The 22,037-nt window shown below is 46.9% G+C and overlaps 1 protein-coding gene across 2 annotated transcripts in view; it reads left to right on the forward strand.

Moving 5' to 3' along the window:
• Positions 1-20,881, forward strand: part of LZTS1 (leucine zipper tumor suppressor 1) — a 50,024-nt gene extending 29,143 nt beyond the window's left edge. The window contains exons 2-4 of one of the 2 annotated variants that reach the window (XM_086703512.1): positions 11,312-11,789; positions 13,300-14,103; positions 16,679-20,881. In XM_086703512.1, the coding sequence (XP_086559638.1) occupies positions 11,445-11,789; positions 13,300-14,103; positions 16,679-17,350 (1,821 nt within the window). In that variant the 5' untranslated portion in view covers positions 11,312-11,444 and the 3' untranslated portion in view covers positions 17,351-20,881. The remainder of the gene's footprint in view (positions 1-11,311; positions 11,790-13,299; positions 14,104-16,678) is intronic. The other variant, XM_086703514.1, reaches the window with a different exon arrangement.
• The last annotated feature ends 1,156 nt before the right edge of the window (positions 20,882-22,037 follow it).

The raw sequence follows: 22,037 nt of genomic DNA on the forward strand, positions 1-22,037 counted from the left end.
GGGGGATTGCCTTATGTTCACCAGAGGCTCCTTTGCAAGGTGTGAGGCTTCAAGTTCACTGACAGGAACACTCCCTGGGAAAGGAAGGAAGGAAGTTGAGAAATCAAGGCAGAGGTGACACAGAAGTCAAAATTCCCCAGCCAGACACATCCAGTGGTACTAAGAGAAGATTAACTCAGGACATGTGGAGACTCATCAGGAATGGTCACAGGATTCCCATGTTGTGCACACAGATCCCAAGAGACAGACCATGCCATTGAACACTCACAAACACACTCAGATTTACACGGACAACTCCAAATCCCAAAAGCCACATTCCCTAAAGGACCAGGTTGAACTCTTCAAGCCACTCTAGGTCATTTCTAGCATCCAGAGGTCAGGAATCTGAGCTTGGCCCTCTGCCAGGGCTTCCCCAATTCCAATCCCTTTCTGAGTACCAAAACCTTCCAGGTATCTTCCCTGTCCCCTAATACATACTTTTATATACTGGATATAGTCATTGGGTATAAAAGCCAGTAAGTGGTGGGGATGAGGGGGAAAGGTGAGGAGGGAAGGGGAGCTTTTTTAGGACAAACACTCACATTCTTCCTTCACTTTATCCACGCTCTATCCTTGTCTCATGCATCCCCACCTTCTGGAAGAGTCAATGCTTTCTGTTGTAAGATCTTACTCTTCTGTTCCCTAAATGGTGCTCTCACAAGGGTCTTGTAGGTGGAAAAGTCTTTCTACTCTGCCTACTTCTTTCTACTCTTTCTTCCTCTTATTTCTTGTCATACCCTCACACCAACCATACTTAGATGCTCCACTTATCCTTTGATTTTTTATGGAACAATACTGCTTTTCACCTGGCCTCAGCCCCTGTTTATGGCTGGTGATGACACATGAAGTCACAGGTTGCTGGGATATGTGGATTTGATTTCATCTTTGATTTGACTTTTTTGATCTGAGCAATTTTAAAGAGTATATCTCAACATAGAATAATTCCACTCCAACCCTTTTTCCTCTCTTGTTTAACAAAGACCTAAGTGGGAAGAACACCAGCTAGGGAGCCAGGAGGCCAAGTCTCTAGCCCCAGTTCTCCTCCCTTGCTGTGTGGCCCAGGAAAAATCACCCAACCTCTTTGGGCCTCAGTAGCCTCTTACTGTGGAACATTGAAGCAGCACCTCTGGGCTTCAAAAGCTTTTTCCCTTCTGTTTTTCTACCTATAATCTTGTACCAACTTGTTTCTTATCCTGATTGCCCTGAGGCTCCTGCCCTCTTAGGATGGGTTTCATGCATAAGTAATTAGATAGTTGTCTCTGTGATGCCACTGAAGGGTCTTAAAGCCCTTTTACTGTTCAGGTGGCCCTTCCCCTCCCACTGGCTCCTTGGATTAAATGGCGATAGGTCACCTGTTGTATTTCCCTCTGACCAAGGAAGTTGGTCTGGAGAGTGAAGAGAACCACAGTATGGAGCTGGGGATAGATGAAAGAAGAGTTGGATTTTTGGTGAGGTGGAGCCACAAAGGCATTCCATAGAGTTAGAAATCTGTGGGAACCTCGAACATCTCCCATCCAATTCAAGATGCTAGGTTGTCTGATTTGCCAAAGGCTAACCAGGCTCCAACTTTGGTACCTGAACCAGGGATGTCATGTAGCTAATGGTGTGTCACCACACCCCTTTCCTAAACCATGGCCTGCATTGCTAATTTGTTACAAATTCTTCCCTACTGAACCTAAATTTGACCTCACAATACTTTAGGCAGCCACAGAGATGGCAAGTAGACAAAACATGTTTCAGTCACTGTCTGAGACTCAGTTCTGACCATCAGTCAGTCACTCAAACACAGACCTATCTTCAAACCCACCCTTCCAGGAGGTACCCCACTTAGTGTGCACTCTAGGGTGGTAAGGATTTGGCAGGAAGGGGAGCTGTCTGTACCTGCATTCTGGCCTCCAAAGTCCTAACTGGTCCTGAGCCCCTTATGTCTGATCAGGTGAGATGGAAAGGAGCCTAGGAAGTTTCCAAGCCCTCCTCTAGATATCTCACCCAATCTCTCATTTAAGATCTGAGCCACTGTTCTTTAGATGCTTCCCCCTTTACCAGGAAGAGAAGTGACTCTCTTCACCGGGTGCTGCCTAGCTCACATGGGCCCTTGTGCCTAGTAGCACCTGAGTCATGAATGTGGATGAAGCTTGCCTTCTGCTTTCTCACGTGGGAGCAGCTGCTGCACTAAAAGCAGCGGGGTTAAATTTGCATGAGCTTTGCGTGTAACTGTTGCTTTATTTTTGGAAGAGAGAAGGGCAAGTTGGGATCGGTGGGTAATCATATTCCTGAGGAGAAATGTCAATCATCACTGCTAAGACACAAGCTGCCCACCAGGATGGAGGAAGGCTCAGCCACAGCTGAATATTGACGACCTGAACACAAAAGGCTGCCAGGCAGAATGGCTTTTGATTCCTCCTGAGCAGTGGGAAGCAGCATTGCTTCCGATTGTTCACCCTGGTGGTATGACTCAGCCTGCCAGTGATTTCTCTTTCACTTTCTGCCTTTCCACAGACCCAAGTGCACTTAAGTGAGAACTGCGTAGGCTTCTGCTCCCAACCCTCAATCAACATGCTCCCCCCCAGACCTCAGCCACTCCTCATGCTGCCCACACTCCCCCACCCTCTTTCTCCTCCACTCTCTCTTCCTTTTCATTCACCCATTCACTCAGAAAATATGTACTGAGCTTTGCACATGGAGCCCTCCAGGCGTCAGCAAACCAAACTTCAGCAGGCTTGCAGACTGAGCTGAGATGATTAACCTGCCCCAACCCTGGCCCCAACCCCAGCCCCTGACCCTCATCTAGAGCAGCAAATGGGAGGAGAGGTTAAGGACAGGAATACAAACATTGGAATTCTAGATAAGGAAAGCTGAATCAGACAATATACTAGAGGAAGGAACAGAGGGTGGGGGGAGAGTCATCTTGAAAGGAGAGTCAATTAACTCTGGGTAAGTGTCCCATTTAGCCCCAGAGAGACCTCTGCTGGGGAGCTGGCTATGGACCCACCCACCAGCCTGATGCAGCCAGGGTCCCCTTCCCCACCCTCATCCCCAGCTGGCAGTTGCCACGGGGCTGCTTTCACATCTCTGCAAGCCCCAGCTGCCCTCTGGTAGTCAGAAAGCAGGTCTAGCTGCTACAAGTCCCCATGAATCCAGCCCTGCCTGCCATAGGGAGATGGGGGTGGGAGTGAGGGGTGGCAAACTTTCCCTAAAGGTCTACTTTAGGTTTTGGTTTTTTTTTTTGAGTGTAGTTCACACATAATGTTACATTAGTTTCAGGTGTACAATATAGTGATTTGACAAGTTGATACTCACCACAAGTATAGCTATCTTCTGTCACCATACACTGCTGTCACAGTATCATTGACTATATTCCTTATGCTGTGCCTTTTATTATCATGCCTTATTCATTCCATAATTGGAAGCCTGTATCTGCCTCTTCCCTTCATCCATTTTGCCCATCGTCCCATCTCCCTCCACTCTGGCAGCTCTCAGTTTGTTCTCTGTATTTTTAAGTAAAACCTGCTCTTTTAACTTCAAGACATGTGAGGATCTACTTCTAGCATCTTTCCACATTGACTTGTAATTTCACAAGCACTTGGTTTAAATTCATCCCATGTACACCATTCTTCTTACTGGGGCCAAGCATTATCATATATGTGATTTCATTTAATTCTGTGAATACCTGATCTGTCAGGTAGGTATCAGCTGCTGTGTTGATCTAACGCATAAGGAGATAGAGATGCTGGAAGATTAAATCTCATGCTGGATGACAAAACAGATCCACCAGTCTGTGAACCTTTGTTGAGGCCTAATGTGATAATGCAGGTAGAACACACCACCAGGTAGAGGGCCTAATGAATGGTACCTGATGGTTATTCCTATGGACCCACAACTGTGCAGGCACAGGTCCTGTCTTTGGGGAGTTTGCTTAAAGGAGCAAACAAGTTACAGCAGGTAGGGACAGAAAGTGAATGTTTTGTGTGTGCCAGAGCTGGGGTGAGGTAGAACTAGAATTAGAACTACACTTCCCTGACTTCCCACCAAGCATCTTGCCATTATAGGACTCTCCTCAAAGAACAGGTCTGTGTACTTTGGGACTATCAACACTATCAAGACAGAGAAGCAGTAGGGAAAACTATAAAGACAATGCCAGAAACAGGGTAACCTGATAGCCTAGGCAGTGTTTTCTGTCAGGGTGTCTGGTGTGTGGGGAGGGGGGAACATGGGGTGGCTAGCTCAGGCCACTATAACAAAATACCACAGACTGGGGGGCTTAAAACAGACATTTATTTCTCACAGTTCTGGAGAGTGCGAAGTCCAGGATCAACACACTGACAGATTTGGTCTCTGGGGAGAGCTCTCTTCCTGGCTTGTAGATGGCCACCTTCTTCTTGTATCTTCCCATGGAAGGAAGGGAAAGGGAAAGAAAGGGGGAGAGAGATTGAGTGTGTGTGTGTGTGTGTGTGTGTGTGTGTGTGTGTGAGAGAGAGAGAGAGAGAGAGAGAGAGAGAGAGAATGAACAGTGCAAGCTTTCTGGTCTCTTCTTGTAAGGGCACTAATCCCATCATGAGGGCCTCATCCTCAAGCTCATCTGAGCCTACTAATATTATAATAATTACCTCTTAATACCATCAGTCACATTGGGGGTTATGACTTCAACATTCAATTTTTATGGGGGCACAAACCTTCAATCTATAACAGGTAGATGTAGGGTGAGAACCTTTATCTCACTTCTATACAGAAGAAAAAATTTAAAAACACTCGTGTGCTGGGGGTAGAGAGCACTGGCTCTAATTCAGCCAACTACTGCCAGTGTCTCCTGTGTTTTCAATTAAACCAGTGCTGATTTTTAGACTCTTTATCTCGGTGTATTTGTCTTGCTTATCAATCAGATTCTTAAAAACAGATACTGCCTTATATTTCTTTGTCTTGGTCAAAAACTTTGGATAGGACTGGGAAGTGAAAGAGAGGGTAAATTTACTCTGCTCCGAGTGGCCATATGACTCAAAGTCTAAGAAATGGAAATTTGGATTGAAACCAGATTTGGATTCTAGTTTTTCATAGACTTGGCTTCCTATCTACCTGTTGTGGGACCTCAGTGTAAGTCATATGTCTTCTCTATGCTTCATCTTCCCTTCCAGAAGCTCGCTCAATAAATCCCTATGTTCCCTGTGAGCTGATTTTATTAAAAATGTACCGAGCACCTTCTTTGTTCTTTGCACTGTGCTCAATACCAAGGGGGATACAAAGAAGCTTCAGCTCCATCTCTGACTTCAGGAAGGTTTAAAGATAGTTGGAGAGATGACCATTCATCTCTGAAAGATTAAATGCTGCAGAAGCCATCACTGGACCTTGAAGTCAGTAGGAGGTCATGCAAGAGAAGGTCTATAACATGCTTAGTGAGAGGTTCTGTGGATCCTTTACTTTTCCTCTCCTGTCCTTCTTCCCTCTTTCTTTCCCCTTCTTGAATCTCCATGGTCAGTGTGATTGCTTATTTTCACTGCAAGTACATACAGTACTCTGGGCCAGGAGGGTTTTGTTTCCCAGTAATACAAATATGCCCTTTTGTCTTGTCCTTCCTGAGGGCAGAGGTAGCAAGTCTGGCAGGGTTGGGTAGATGGGAAGAACTAGGGTTTGGGAACTAGGATTGATCCACATTTCTGTAATGCTCTCTCCAAGTTGAAAACAGAACAAGCCTAGACACTTAAAGGTAATTAGTTTAGCTTCAAGTGGATCTGGGGATAATCTCAAACTTCAAAGCTCCTCTGTGTGTCAAGAGCTAGGAAGTGGAGAACAGGGGATCTGGAGCTACAGGACAGGAATAAACTCAGAGGACCAGAGACCACCATCCTAAACCCACTCTTCTCCTTTGCTCCCTGGCATCACTAGTCTTCTTCCTCTCGATCCTGTAGAGCCTAGCACAGTGCTTGTGCATCAGAGGTGATCCATACTGCTGCTCAGGTGAACCAGGGAGCTTACCTGTCCCTAAAACCTTGTTGCCATCTGCCAAAGGTAAACAAAGCTATAGCTAGAGGCCATGGACCTTGATTTCTCCTCCAGGCTTTCCTCCATCCTTGGAAACTTACTTTGCCATCCTAATATCTCTGAGCCTTACCTACAGTCCCCATGAACATTGTGCTGTAGCAAAGAGATCATGGAGTTTGGATATAGGTTAAAGTCCCAGTTTGGCCACTGGCCAGTTAATTGACAAGGACCACATCATGTAACCTCTTTTAGCCAATGCCTCACTTCCTCATTTTTGTTCTAGGAGCTATAAATTTGAAGTCTTTACTTTCATAGAGCTTACATTCTGGTAGAGATGCACACAATAAAAAAAAAATAAGATTATTACAAGTTAAGCAATTGTTATGAAGGAAATAAACAGGCTGGAATAATAGAGAGTAATGGGGACATAGATTTTTTTTCCAGCATAACCATAGAAAGCCACATGCAGGGGTAGTATCTGAATTGAGAACTGAAGGATGAGAAAGATCTGCATGAAGAGCTAAGGAAAGAGAATTGTCAGCAGAGGCAACAGGAGATGTGAAAGCTCCTGAGTGGGAAAAGGTTTGGTGTATTCACCAACAGAGGAGAGACAAGTCTGGTTATACTTGTGGATGTGAGCAAGTAGGAAATGGGGTGAGATAAGATTGGAGCAGCAGGCAAAAACCAAGCTCTTCCCAGTGCCTTATTCTAGGAACAATTAGAATCTTTGAAGGGTTTCCATCAGGGAGCATGATACTGTGACACTTCAGATGCTTAGGAAGAACAGACTGGGGAAAGACAAATGTGGAGGAGGGTCCACCTGAGAGGGGATGGTAGTGGAGCAAGAGAGCCACAAATAGATTCATGCAATATGTCTACCCAATATTATAGTTACACTCCAACTATGTTATATACTTCTTGAGGACAACACCCTCATCTTGGACTTCTGTTGATCACACATACATCTGTAGAACACTGATCATGTACCAAGCACTGCACTTGTTAGTTTGCTTCATCCTCATATTGGTCCTATGAAATAGTTATTTTTTTCCATTTTATAAGCAAAGAAACCTCACAGAGGTTAATTTTGAAATCCATATCTGTCTGATGCCATAGCCAACTGTTGTATCTCTACAACTTTGTATATATAAATATTCATAAATATGTACTGGGTAGGTAAAAACTAAGTCACCCATTACCCAAGTAGTGTAATGTGCAGAGTGCAGGAGAGTCTTTGGGCGAAAAATGGCTTTCCTCACTGTGGAAAACAGTATGGAGGTTCCTCAAAAAATTAAAAATAGAACTACCCTACGACACAGCAATTGCACTGCTAGGTATTTATCCAAGGGATACAGGTGTGCTGTTTCAAAGGGACATATGCACCCCAATGTTTCTAGCAGCACTATCAACAATAGCCAAAGTATGGAAAGAGCCCAAATGTCCATCGATGGATGAATGGTTAAAGAAGATGTGGTATATATATATATATATATATATATATATATATATATATATACACATACACACACACACACACACACACACACACGATGGAGTATTACTCAGCAATCAAAAATAATGAAATCTTGCCATTTGCAGCTACGTGGATGGAACCAGAGGGTATTATGCTAAGCGAAATTAGTCAGAGAAAGACAAATATCATATGACTTCACTCATATGAGGACTTTAAGACACAGAAAAGATGAACACAAGGGAAGGGAAGCAAAAATAATGTAAAAAACAGGGAGGGGAACAAAACATAAGAAACGCAAAAATGGAGAATAATCAGAGGGTTATTTGAAGGGTTGTGGGAGGGGGAGATGGGCTAAATGGATAAGGGGCATTAAGGAATCTACTCCTGAAATCATTGTTGTACTATATGCTAATTTGGATGTAAATTAAGAAAAAATAAAATTAAAAAAATAGCTTTCCTACATTTGGACAACTTCTTAGGATCTGAAGTCCCAGCTAAGCAAAAGATAGATGATGTGGGGGACAAAAAACACAACTTGTCTTTGTCAGCTGTTAAATTAACAGGGAACTCTGTATTCCTAAGTAATACCATTAGAGATTGGGATGCAAGAAAGTTGCATTTGGAATTGAGAGCACTAGTTCTGGAAAATGAGGTGAGGCATTGAGGATAACATAGGGGTGATGAATGCTGGAGAGAGCAATGATAGATACCAATGAAAATACCTACCAGTTGTGGAGTGCCTATTAGGTACTGGGCATTCAGTAGGCATACCAGACCTGTTAGATTATTTTGGTGCTTATAAACTTCTCATAACAATCCTATCAGTAGACATAATTGTGTTTCTTTGATTCTAAAAGGCCATCAATTTAATAAAAAGCTTTTCAAAGAAAACATACATTGCACTTACACCATGATGTTTTATTGTGTTTAGTTTCTACTAATGGAATATAGAATGCATTTATTCATAACATAACTATTTTATAATTCATGATAACAATGCAAGTTTGAGTTCAAGCCTTCATATTCAGAGTCTAAAGAGTCTTCTTGTTCTTTTTCACTGTGCACGTACAGTGCTCTATAACCCACCTGGGACTTCTTTCACAACTTTAGGATTGACAGTGTAATTTAGAGCAGAAGAAAGAAGAAAGAGTTTCTTCTGCATTTCCCATTTTATTAAACTTATAGTTTCCCTCCCATCATCTGTCTTTTGACTGAGAAATACTCCTTCACAATGCATGACAACCACAGTTTTTCCCAGCTTTGAAAATCATGTGACCTATGCTTAGAGATTTGTCCAAATCTACAAATATGCTGGTGTTGACATCCCAGTGTATTCCTCAATGTGGTGACTGGCAAGGTTATTGTTATGTTAAGCATTGATTATAAAATGCATTCCTTTAACTTTTAAGTTTTTTATTTTAATTCCAGTATAGTTAACATACAGTATTATATTAGTTTTAGGTGTACAACATAGTGATTCAGCAATTCCATATATCACCTGGTGTTCATCACTGACAAGTGTACTCCTTAATCCCCATCACCTATTTCACACATCCCCCCACCCACCTCCCCTCTGGTAACCATCACTTTGTTCACTATAGTTAAGTCTGTGTTGTGGTTTTTCTTTTTCTCTTTTTTTCCCTTTGTTCATGTTTTGTTTCTTAAATTCCACATACGAGTGAAATCGTACAGTACTTTTCTTTCTCTGACTTATTTAACTTAGCATTATATACTTTAGCTCCATCCATGTCGTTGCAAATGGCAAAATTTCATTCTTTTACATGGCTGGATAATATTCCAGTGTGTATGTGCATGTGTGCATGCGCGTGTGTATATCACAGCTTCTTTATCCATCCATCCCACTTAGGCTGCTTCCATAGATTGGCTATTGTAAATAACACTGCAACAAACATAGGGGTACATGTATCCCTTTGAATTAGTGTTTGTATTTTTGGTGTAGATACTCAGTAGTGAGATTACTAGATTGTACATTCCTATTACTTTTAAAAACATGTTAAGTGTGTTTCAGAATCACTTTGCGAAACTGAAGGTACTTCTCAATGTTTGAGGGTACAATTATTTCCCTCCTCTTTCTCTCCTGAACGCTCTCTGGTAAAGTCTTTTTTTTTTACTCCTTCACCGAAACTACTCTCATCGAGGTCAGTACCTCCACCTGGCCAGATCCATTGACCAATACAGTCATCATCGGCAGCACTTGACACCATCCTTATGAAACAGTTTCTTTCTTATGTCTCCTCTATCAGTTAGAACCTTCTCAGTTTCTCTTTCTCATTCTTCCTCACCTTCCTGACCTTCATTAACCAGTCCTCAGACTTCCCTTATCTTCCTGCCTTTACTTCTGTAGTGAAGTCATCTAGTGACATAGCTGGCTTCTAGAACAAACAACTTTTACATGGAAATGTACAGCTCCTCACCCATCCTTCTGCCTACCCTACAGCACTCTTTGGATGTCTAATTGACTCTGCAAACTTAATGTCTTAAACCAAACTCCTACTTTCCACCCCATCTCATCCTAAACTGGCTCTTTTTGTAGTCTTTTGTTTCTCAATAAATGGCAACTTATGGCCTCTAGTTGCTTGGATAAAAACATTGAAGGAGGCACCTGGGTGGTTCAGTCGGTTAAGTGTCTGACTTCAGCTCAGATCATAATCTCACATTTTGTGACTTCAAGCCCCGTGTCAGGCAATGTGCTGACAGCTCAGAACCTGGAGCCTGCTTTGGATTCTGTGTCTCCCTCTCTCTCTGTCCCTCTCCTGCTTGCACTCTCTCTCTGTCTGTCTCTCAAAAATAAATAAACATTAAAAAACAAAGCACTGAAGTCATTCTTGACTCCTTTCTTTCTCTTATGTCTGGCATCCAGTCCAGTAGCAAATCCTATCAGCTCAACTTTAAAATTATACCTAAAATGTAATACACTGCTACCACCCTGGCCCAGCCATGTTAGTCACTCACCTAATGTAATTGGCTCACCACTTCCATCCAGGCCAATCAGCAGCCCACTGTCTCCAACCTGCAGTCAGAGTGACCCTCCACAGCCTAAGTCAGATCAAGTAATAAGCTTCTCAGAGTCACGCAGGGGCTCCTCATCTCAATCAGAGTAAAAGTCCAAGCCCTATGGCCAACCACACTCTATGTTTCCTGGAACCTGCTAGTTCTCTGACTTCTGACTATTGTACACCGCCCGCATTGCTAACTATCCTCCAGCCAGACTGGTCTCCTGGATGATCTTACATATGCCAAGCACAAGCTACCACAGGGACTTAGAGCTTTTGCTCTTGAGGCTTCTGAGCATCTCTCTTCCCCAGATTTCCACATGGCTGCTCCCTCATTTTCTTGAGGTTTCTTCAAGCAGTACCCCAACAAAGAGGCCTCCCTTGTGCCACCTGTATAAAATAATGACCTCCCAGAATTCTATGCTGCTCACTGTGCTTTATTTCCCCGCTCCCAGCACATATATCCTAAGGATGGTAAACATTGATTTGTTGATGGCTTGTCCACACTACGTTGAACACAAGCCCCATGAATGTGGGGACAATAGCCATGTTAGTCACTACTATATCCCAGGACTTAGAGGAGGGCCATCCCAAAGGAGGGTCTCAGTGATGTTTGTTGAATTAGTAGACAAAGGAAGAGTGAACGAAAGAGTCCAGTAACAGAGTCAAGGCTGAGTTTTCATCAGGAGAAGCATACATTTCTCTACTGCTCAGATCTGGCCATCAGAGCAGCTCCTCACGAAGTCACCATTGAGGACTGTGCCGTGGCTTGCTCATCTCAGGCTGACTTCTACCTTTTGTCCCCTTACAGGTCTACAGCTCTCCCAGGTTCTGTGAGACTTCTGCTATGACCGCAGCTTCTTCTTGGTACCAGGACTGCCCCTTACTGCTGCAGCCACACCAGATCCCTGCTCTTCCCTGTCTGTCTTTAGCCCCAAGTCAGCATGGGTAGTGTCAGTAGCCTCATTTCTGGCCACAGCTTCCATGGCAAGCACTGCCGGGCTTCACGGTACAAGCTGGGCAAGTCCTCCCATCTCAAGAAACTCAATCGATATTCAGATGGGCTTCTGAGATTTGGCTTCTCCCAGGACTCAGGCCATGGCAAGTCCAGCTCCAAAATGGGAAAGAGTGAAGACTTCTTCTACATCAAGGTCAGCCAGAAAGCCCGGGGCTCCCACCACCCAGATTACACTGCACTGTCTAGTGGGGACATAGGCGGCCAGGCTGGGGTGGACTTTGGCCCGTCCACCCCACCCAAGCTTATGCCCTTCTCCAGTCAGCTAGAAATGGTAAGCAAGGGTCTTTGGTAAGAGTGGGTGGGTTGGAAAAGCAATAGAGAGCAAAATGGGAAGAAGAGAGTGGGGGCAAGGATGGCAATGAAGGCAGTGATACAAACATTTAAAAACCCAAGAAGCCAGGGCAGTGGTGGTGAGGGTGGAAATGCTCAGTCACACCACAGAGATCAAAGGCTGGACGAGGGAATTGAAGCACTGGTCATTCCCCTAAACTGGAAGTCTTGAGTGATCCCTTACACAAAAAGGAAAAGAGAAATGAAAGCCTTTCTGAGCCCTACTGGAATGTAACTCTGGATTGTCAAAACAGGACCAACAGCAGCATTTTCAAGTACATGGCAAGGGGAGGGAGCTGTATTATCATCTGGAAGAGCCAATGGAGAGTCTGCTTGTAGAGAGCTAGCAGCTTTGCTGCTAGCAGACTCCTGAAGGTGGGCCTTTCCCTCCCTTGCTGCTGTTGTGGTGCAGCAGCTCCTCACTCAAGCCAGGCCTTGAAAGTGTCTTCGGTGGGATAAGAACTGAGTTTGTTATCATCAGTTTAGCAGAAATGAGGTCAAAAGAGGCCTATAAAGTCAGAAATCCAGCCCTTATGCCAGCTCAAGTTCTCATGGGTCCAACCAGTGGACTTGAGAACAATTTCCCTAGTTAATCACATGCCCCCACCTGGGGGGATGAATCCATGACTTTGATATTCTAGGAAGTGACCCACTTAGTTTGCATAGAGCTTTAAGCTTTTCAAATTTAAAGGGTTTGTAGACTGCAAGGTACTCTTCCAATGAAAATGACAGTTTTAAGAAAAGGATTGTTGGGGCGCCTGGGTGGCTCAGTCAGTTGAGCATCAGACATTGGCTCAGGTCATGATCTCATGGTCTGTGAGTTCGAGCCCCGCGCCGGGCTCTGTGCTGACAGCTCAGAGCCTGGAGCCTGCTTCGGATTCTGTGTCTCCCTCTCTCTCTGCCCCTCCCCCACTCAAGCTCTGTCTCTCTCTGTCTCAGAAATAAACATAAAAAAAAAAAAGGATTGTTATTGCAAGTGGTCTTCCCAACCCTTTGCTATTAGTCACAGCCAGTATTCTTGCTTCTGCCTACTGGAAGGGGCAGTGAAGGTGAAGAAGGGATGCTTGTTGACCATGCTTGTTGAGCCTAATGCCCTTACCCTACACCACACAGAGACCCAGAACCAGAGCCCTGGCCTAGGGATCTCAGCCAGGGAACCTAAAGATGCTATTCATCATCTCACAAGGGCTGGGACAAGCTGATGACAGGTTAGTAGTTTGTAAAACAAAGTAACTCAGTGATCCTTAAGTACATCCCCTAGCCACAAAGGAATTCCTCCTTCTTGAGAGAGACTCACCATATTCAGCTGCTTCATAGCAACAGGCAAGATCGCCTATGGTTATTACCAAAAAGGATGCTGTGTGGCCAGCATACACACCCAGCAAGGGAGGGAAAGGTGAGAGGGGAGTTGAAGTGAGACATGGAATCAATATGGTTGTTTTCCTCACCAGGGGTCAGAGAAAGGTGCAGTGAGGCCCACAGCATTCAAGCCTGTGCTGCCACGGTCAGGAGCCATCCTCCACTCATCCCCTGAGAGCGCCAGCCACCAGCTGCACCCTGCCCCTCCAGACAAGCCCAAGGAACAGGATCCAAAGCCCAGCCTGTGCTCTGGGGCACTGTCTGACTCTGGCCGGAACTCCATGTCTAGCCTGCCCACACACAGCACCAGCAGCAGCTACCAGTTGGATCCACTGGTTACACCAGTGGGGCCCACCAGCCGTTTTGGGGGCTCAGCCCACAATATCACCCAGGGCATCATCCTCCAGGACAGCAACATGATGAGTCTGAAGGCTCTGTCTTTCTCCGATGGGGGCAGCAAGCTGTCCCACCCAAGCAAGGCAGACAAGGCTTCCTCATGCATCCGCTCCCCCATCTCCACAGATGAGTGCAGCATCCAGGAGCTTGAGCAGAAGCTGCTGGAGAGGGAGGGAGCACTCCAGAAGCTGCAGCGTAGCCTTGAGGAGAAGGAGCTGGCCTCCAGTCAGGCTTATGAAGAGCGGCAGTGGCGCTGCAAGGAGGAGCTGGATGGCCTGGAGCAGAAGTGCAGTGGCAAGTTGAAGCAAGCCTCACAGAAGAGCCAGCGCACACAGCAGGTGCTGCACCTCCAGGTGCTCCAGCTCCAGCAGGAGAAGAGGCAGCTCCGGCAGGAGCTTGAGAGCCTCATGAAGGAACAGGACCTGCTGGAGACCAAGCTCAAGTCCTATGAGAAGGAGAAGACCAGCTTTGCCCCTGCACTGGAAGAGACTCAGTGGGAGGTGAGGCTTATGGTGGGGGCTTGGGGTGGTCAGCTATTTGATACCAGTCCCCACTTCTCCTCCAGGTTCTAGCCCATGGTGTGTGTACACAAATTGCCCAAAGAGTCAGAGTGCCAGACTTGTGACCCAAACAAAGGGCTACATGGTGAACCATGTCGGGAGTACAATTAGTGTGAGCTTCCTACTCTCTCCTGCCTCAGGGCCTCATGGCCTCCAGAATTCAACTTGCTAACTGAGTCATTGACTGAGGAGCTGGAACTGAGAGAATAGAGGCCTCACTGGGCTGAGGGCCGACCCACTTCATCTGCTTGCAGGAAGCTCAAAAGAAACACAAGCCATGCCTGAGCATGAGTTCATGCTGGTTCAAGAGCCCACAAGAGAGCAGACTTTGTTATTTTTGAGAGAAGGAACCCCACGCACTAGTAAGAGTGACCTCATTTGTGGCAGGTATCACTGACAGAATGGGCCATTCTACACTGACAGAATGTAAGTGGGGCTTCTAGTTGGTGGACTGCAATGGAAACATAGAAGAGCAAGAGAAGGGCACACCATACCTGGAAATGAGACATCTGGACCTGGCTTAGCTGGAGAAGCTAATCCCCACATTCTGATCTCCAGAAAATAGCTTTTCTCACCTGAAGGGCCTCTCAAGGTGGCACAGGGGACAGATAGGGGTGTGGGCATGGTGGTTCTTTTATTCTCCCCAAAGACTCCTACCCTGGAAAGGAACTGAGGAGGCATTGTGTCTGATTAGACCAGTGCCACCCCAGGTCAGGGTGACACATCCTCAGCAACATAAGCACCTGTTTGCACTGGAGCTTTCTGTACTCATTCTAGAAATTAGAGTGACAAATGTTATCAGGAGTAGAGAGGAAAATGATCCTTTCTATGAAAGAGATGAATGGGGGTACTGGACAGGTGAGAAGGGAAAATCACTTATTTGCCAGGCTTCCCACAGAGGAAAGGATGCTGGCCATAGGGGTCTTTCCTCTTTCCTATTGATGATGGCACAGAAGACCCCACCCTAACGATCATTTTTCAGCCAGGGATCAGAGACATTTTGGGGCACCTCAAAGATATAAGCTCGTCCTGGTGCTAGGCATCCATGCTTATTTGTCCAATTCCCAGCTAAGCTAGACATCACTGTGACCTCATTCCCAGATTGTCCAGTCAGTCTTTACAGTAAAACAATAAATAGAATAAGTATTTATAATATCACATAAATATATTGCAAACATATTTAGAATAGTAATTTATCAAGTGTTTATTAAGTGCCAAACCCTAGGTTCTCCCATTTAATCCTTATAATAACCCTACTTCATAGGGTTATTATATGAAGTAGGGTTATTATAAATAATCCTTAATTTAGTTAAGAAAACTGACAACACAGAGGTTATAGTAGCAAACAACTAGTTAAATGACTTGCCCAAGATCACCACATAATAGGTATCAGAGCCAGGATTTGATTTAATGATTTGGCTCCAAAGTTCACATTTTTAATCACTACCCCATACTATCACCAAGATCAGCCAATCATATACAGATGTGGTCGAGCCAGGATTCAAAAGCAGGCCCATACCTCAACCATGACTCTATGTTGCTCCCTCCATGAAACAAACAGGCTTTGCCTTAGAAAGACATTCCTGGTCCCACACAAGCATTGTGGATGAGGTTATGCATTGCTTCATAAGTGGCTCATGAGAGCAAGGAGTTGGGGGTTCCTACTGTGAGAGAAGTGAGGAAAAATTAAGGTAGCTTCTGGTCTTGTTCCAAGAATCCATTCTGTAGAGGCCCAGGCTCTGACCTTCATTCTGTCCAGCTTTCCCACAGGCCAGCAGGAAACATTCTTGTGACACAGCCAACCAGACTGGCCTAGGTCATCTTTTGAGCCACCCATGACCCCAAATGGTCAAGACCCCAGAGATGCATGGGTCTGAATCAGTGCCTTTGATTTTGTCTGCTGCTTTTGGCCAACTTTCGAAGGGGAATAAGAATAGAAATGGTGGAGGGGTGGGGCAGGGGGAGAACATAGTAGCTTGTCATTTGGCAGATCTGAATTGGACACTGTTTCTGAGGCAGGCATGTTGCTGGTCATTGGCATGTAGCTGGTCATTGGCGTGTAGCAGTTAATACTTGAAAATAGTCTTTATCCCCAGTAGGGAAGGAGGGGAGCCAGGTATGCACAAGGATGAGGTCAGAAGATGTGGGCACAAACATGAATGACACAAGTTTGCCAGACATGGAACTCAAGGTCATTAATGTTAAGTGTGGATGATGGAGCTACCAGTAGTCAGCATTGGTTTACACACAACCATGGGTTTGGGTACTGATTGAGATATAGACTCTAATTTGGGGTTGAGACAGGCATGTGGACAGACTAAGACTACAGAATGACAGGAACCTCAGAGAGGGGCTTGGCCTTCACGGGTCACCCAGACCATCATGCCTGGGAACTCTCTTGAGACACCATGTCAGGACCAGCCTAATTCTTTAGGCAGTTAAGATGTTACTCTCCCCAGATAAGGACCTCTTATATCTTAGCACCTTCTCTTCTTCCCAACCCAACCCTTGGCAGGTGTGCCAGAAGTCGGGTGAAATCTCTCTTCTGAAGCAGCAGCTGAAGGAGTCCCAGACAGAAATCAACACCAAGGCTAGTGAGATCCTTAGTCTGAAGGCACAGCTGAAGGACACACGGGGCAAACTGGAGGGCATGGAGCTGAAGACTCAGGATTTAGAGAGTGCTCTGCGCACCAAGGGCCTGGAGCTAGAGGTCTGTGAGAATGAGCTTCAGCGCAAGAAAAATGAGTCCGAGCTTCTCCGAGAGAAGGTGAACCTGCTGGAGCAGGAGCTGCTGGAGCTGCGGGCCCAGGCTGCCTTGCAGTGGGAAGCTGTGTCTCTGGGGCCAGGGCTAGGGCCAGGGCCTGGGACTACCTTCTCTGAGGACATCCCCGCCCTGCAGCGGGAGTTGGAGCGGCTGCGTGCAGAGCTCAAGGAGGAGCGGCAAGGCCATGACCAGATGTCCTCAGGCTTCCAGCATGAGCGGCTGGTGTGGAAGGAGGAGAAGGAGAAGGTGATCCAGTACCAGAAGCAGCTACAGCAGAGCTACCTGGCCATGTACCAGCGGAATCAGCGCCTGGAGAAGGCCCTGAAGCAGCTGGCCCATGGGGACGGTGCAGGGGAGGCCTTTGAAATTGACCTTGAAGGGGCCGACATCCCCTACGAGGATATCATAGCCACTGAGATCTGAGGGGCCTCCTGGGAGAGGGAGAGCCTGGGACCTGACATTGGGAGGCAGGGGTACAGAGCCTGTAAAGGAGGGCTTCTCTCCCCACTACCCTGCTCAATAACTCATGTCTCTGAGAGAAGCCTTCCCCAAGGCACAGACCTGGGACCCAACAGGGGAGGAGAGAGAAGGAGAAGGACTGCTACATGACTTTTCCAACCCTTGCCCACATTCCAGCATATACCATCCCTCCAGCCCACCAGACCTCTAGCTTTCCCAACAGATGCATCCAGGGATCTCCGTCATTTGGTTAATAGATCCCTAAACCTTGCCCTTTGTTTAAAAATATTTAGACCCTCTCCCAGGGATGATGGTGATTGCCATATTGGCCAATGGCCACCCCATGACAGAAACTCCCTTCTGTGTGTTCCCACAACTGCCTTTTTGCCCCTGGACACATTGGGATGCCTTGGGAATAGAAAGAAGCCATCTGTGACCATAAGCCTTGGATCCTGACCTGTTTATAACCTGAGCTATTTTCCTGTGGTCTCCGAGTTGTAGGGCTTGTAGTGAGGTGTGGGGAACCTTGCTTAGCAACATCAGAGCTGTCCCAATTCTGGACAGCCACAGACAGGAGGGGAAAGCTGGGGCAGCCCAGGAATGTCTAGACTCTCTAACCAGAGAAGGTTAGATAGAGGGAGAAGCCAGGTAGTAATGACCAGACCCTGCTGGGCCCTGCTAACTGGAGGTGAGCAGACTTGGACAACTGGTAGCCCAAATTTGACTTCAGTGACCACTCTTCTTAAAGCCATAGACAGAGGCCCTGGGGAGGGGGAGATTAAAAGCACCTGACACAGGGTGGGTGTGGCTTATAGGTCAGGGGCAATCCCCAGAGCCCCAGGCAGAGAGAAGAGGCACAAATACAGTCTTAATGAACAGCCCCAGGGCCACTGGCTAGCCTCCCTCCACCTGGGCCCCATAGGAGCCCCCAGCTGTAAAGAAACCAGAGGGCTTCAGCTTTCTGGGGGCTGGGCCAGTACCTGGTAGGGGAAGGGGGGGGCGGGGAGGGGGTGCTGGTGTTTCTTTTCTAAAGATGTGTAGAGCTGGGGGAGGAGAGAATGGTGGAGTTTCTCAGTTACTTGGTTCAGAGAAAAAAATTTTTTTTGGTCTTCTTTCGTCTTTTTTTCTTTCTTGTCTTTTCAGAAGCAAGCCAGATCTAGCAGGCAGCCAGAACTGTTCCATGTTCTATTTTTGACTCAAGCTACAGCTGCTGTTCTTTCTTAGGACAGCCAAGCCTTGCTGGATTCCTGAGTTTCATGCCTGCTTGCTGAGAGGGGTTCACTGAGGTAGGAGGGATGAGAGTCTGGGTATTTAGCAATCTGAGACCAAACCCCTGGTTCTGCCTCCCTGACCACAGTCTTTACAGGACCCAGAGTGGGAGTGAGAGCTGCTTCTCATCACCCTCCCCCCACCCCAACTACAGCCCCCATTCCTCCAGAGCCACCACGTTCTTTCTGAGTTGGGCTGAGGGCAGGTCCACCTTCCCTGCAATTGGCTCTGCCTTCTAGTCCCTGAGGTTAAACTGTGCCTGTCCTGCTGCCTTCATGTGACAGAGGAGCTTTTCTGGAATTTCAAGCAATTGCTCTTAGTCATAGGCTAGATTTAAACGTGAAACAGATAGACTAAAAGCCTCCTTCCTGCCTGGAGGGAAGTGCCCTCCATAGGGCACAGTGCAGATCCTCAAGTCAAAGATATCCCATTCCCTAAGCCACACTGTTAGAAAGTGGAACAGGGATGGTATACTATCTCCCAAACTGAGAAGGCACTTTGAGACCAGAAAACAAAGCAGGTGACTCCATTCAGTTTACACAGAATTTTATTCAGGGTAATGTACTGACAGAATAGGGTGGGGGATGATCCAGGCACTCTACACAGCTATTCTCCACAAAGTCTGGACCTTAGTCCACAGATTTTATACAGCCAGGGAACACACAGAAGGGCATTATATAGTAAGATCAAAGGGTTTGCATGCACCTAATTGACAGCTAACCTTTAATTAGATCTTGTGGCACCACCTGTTCATCAGGAAGAGGAAAGACTGTGTTCTAACAGATTCATGGGAGGCTGAAACAAGCCTCCCCCAATACCAGCCTTGGAAGGCATGTCTAAGGTACGTATGTTAATCTCCGAGGGGCCCAGAACACGTATTCCCAAGAGAGGTCATCAAGTGAACACGAACAAGATGGAGGGCCAAAAATGGAGTCTATATTGTCAGCACTCCTACACACGGCCCTCATTCCCTCTATTTTCACCAGCCTGTGCCTTGTTTGAGTCCTTTTTCTCAGTGAGATTGCCACGAGATAAAGGGGCTGCTGTTTCCTTCCCAGGCTGGAGATACCCCACCACTCCCCACCCCCAGAAAGCAGCCAAAAGCCTGGCACCCTGCACTCAAGACCTTGCCTGAGAAGAGGTGTGTGCTAAGCCCAGGGGAGGGCGCTCAGGGGCAAGGTTTGCACTCCACCATGGTGTGACACTGCCCTGCACTCTGCATCCTGACCTAAAGCCAAACCATGGATGCCCTACCTGGTCTGCCACCAGCCCAAGGCCCCAGAGTAGCCCAAAGTGGCACCAGAGTGCAACAGTGTAACATAGCGACCTCACTGCCATGTGGTTTTTCTTCCCTTCCCCATGCCAAACTCAGCCTTTCTGGAAGGAGGCTCTGAACAACAGAGGCTGAGCAGGGACTGGGAAGTCAGATGACAGGGCTTCAGAGCAGAGGGTCTGGCCCAGGGCCAGCCAGCAGGAGCTGGCTGCCCTTTGCTCTGAACACTCCTGCTGGCATACTTGCTCATTCAGTCAGATCCACTGGCTCTGCTCTTCCAAAGGATGCTTGGTCTGAAAATGCTCTGGCTGCCTACAAAGAGATAGCAAGCAGCATCCAGCACCACTTCACCAAGAAGGGGACTCTGCCTCCGGGCCTTGCAATGACCAGACTCTCTCAGGGTTCCCCTGGGGCTATTTCTTCTGGCTACTGTGTCCTGCTGGGTGCACTCTGGCCTCCACAGGCACTGAACTCTACAGGGACCGGGGAGAGCTAGCTCTCCCCTGAGAAGCACTTGCTGAGCCTCTGCTCCTTGCCCTGCTCTTGCCCCGGCCCAGCTGAGAGGGATACCCAGAGGAAGGCAGGCTGGGGCAAGCAGCTTTGGGAGAGGGCTTTCCCCATGGATCCTGAGTTCTCCTGAGCCAGAGCTGCTGTGGCAGGAAGCTGTGCACCCTGTACAGTAGATGCTTCCCTCACCTGTGGTGTGGTAGGTCTTGTGCTGAGTCCACAGGCAGAGCTGGAACCTCCAGTCAAGGCTGGCTTTGGACAGACTGGCATTTGGAAGAATATGCACATAGTTATTTTTCTCTAGGTGGTTTCTTGTTATTTTGTTTGTTTGATTGATTTGCTTTTGACAGCTTTGTTTTATTTTTGATGCCCAAAAATGGCCATGTAAACTATTTCTGATAATTTTATGTTTCTATTTATGAATAAAGAATGCCATTTCTCATGCCTTCTAGAACCACTTTTGTCTACTCAAGCTACCCTGCTTTTTCAGGCTGTGGCATGGCAGCATCTTGGGGCTTCTCTACCTGGAACAGGAAAGGTGACATCTCAACCTGCCAGTGAGAGAGGTGCAGACAGCCTTGATGAAGGCAGTGTTGACTGGTGGCAAAGCACAGGCCTTGGCATCATGTGGACTTCCAGCCAGTCTCTACTACTCTCCAACCCTGTGATTTTATCTATGAACAGACCCTGGACTGATCCTGAGGAAGGAGAAAAGGAGACTAAGGGACATGGTTGTCTGCAAGGCACAGGGTCCTCTCCAAAAGAGAACCCCTCCACCAACCCCAACCTCAGCCTCCCCTTTCTCATGTTCTAGCTGCTCACCTCACCAGCAAATTCCTTGGCCTATTGAATCCAGCCTCTTTGGCAGGAGACCAGAGTGGCTCTTGTTGCTACTACCTCAGAGTCTCCCAGCTGGGAAGGTGCAGTCACCACAGTGGCCATCTGTCTAGCCTTCTCCACGCCAACCTGCCTGTTTCACCTTGACAAGGATTCCCAGCTTCTCTGGACTCAAATCCTACACTCAAAGGGCTTCTACTCAGATGGCAGGAGACAGAAGGGACATGTAAAAAGAAAACTGAAAACACAAGGTAGCCTGTGGAACACATGAGGGGTAGATGGCAATGCCTCAGAGAGGGGACAGATCAGGGTGTCTGGGAAAGGAGGCAGGCAGGAGAGTGCCTGGAGAGCAACCATGGGACATAAGAGGCACAAGCAGAAAGGGAAAGACAGGAAGCACATCCCAGGACAGGTGTTCACACTTGCCTGTCTATACAGGTGACAGGAGCAGCACTGAAGGTTGGAGAGGCAGGAGGCCAGGGTGCAGTAAGCCTCCAAAGCCAAGGAAGGTCAGGCAGCTGAGAAGTGACCAAGCCAGGATGGGAGCCTACATCTATTTAATTTCAAGGCCCAGTACTGGAACAAAGGGGTCATCTCAGGCCTGGAGTAACACGTCTTGTTCTTCCTCCTAGATCTGACTCATGTTGGGTAGGCTATTGCATTGGTGACAGCCACTGCAATATGCCTTCCCCTAATCACACCCTGGTGTGGCCCCTCCCCTTTAGTTCTGGCAGGCCCTGGGACTCACTTTAACCAATTAAAGTC

Source organism: Puma concolor, chromosome B1 (genome assembly GCF_028749965.1).
Source record: "Puma concolor isolate L17-30 chromosome B1, mPumCon1.1.hap2, whole genome shotgun sequence".
NCBI lineage: Eukaryota > Metazoa > Chordata > Mammalia > Carnivora > Felidae > Puma > Puma concolor.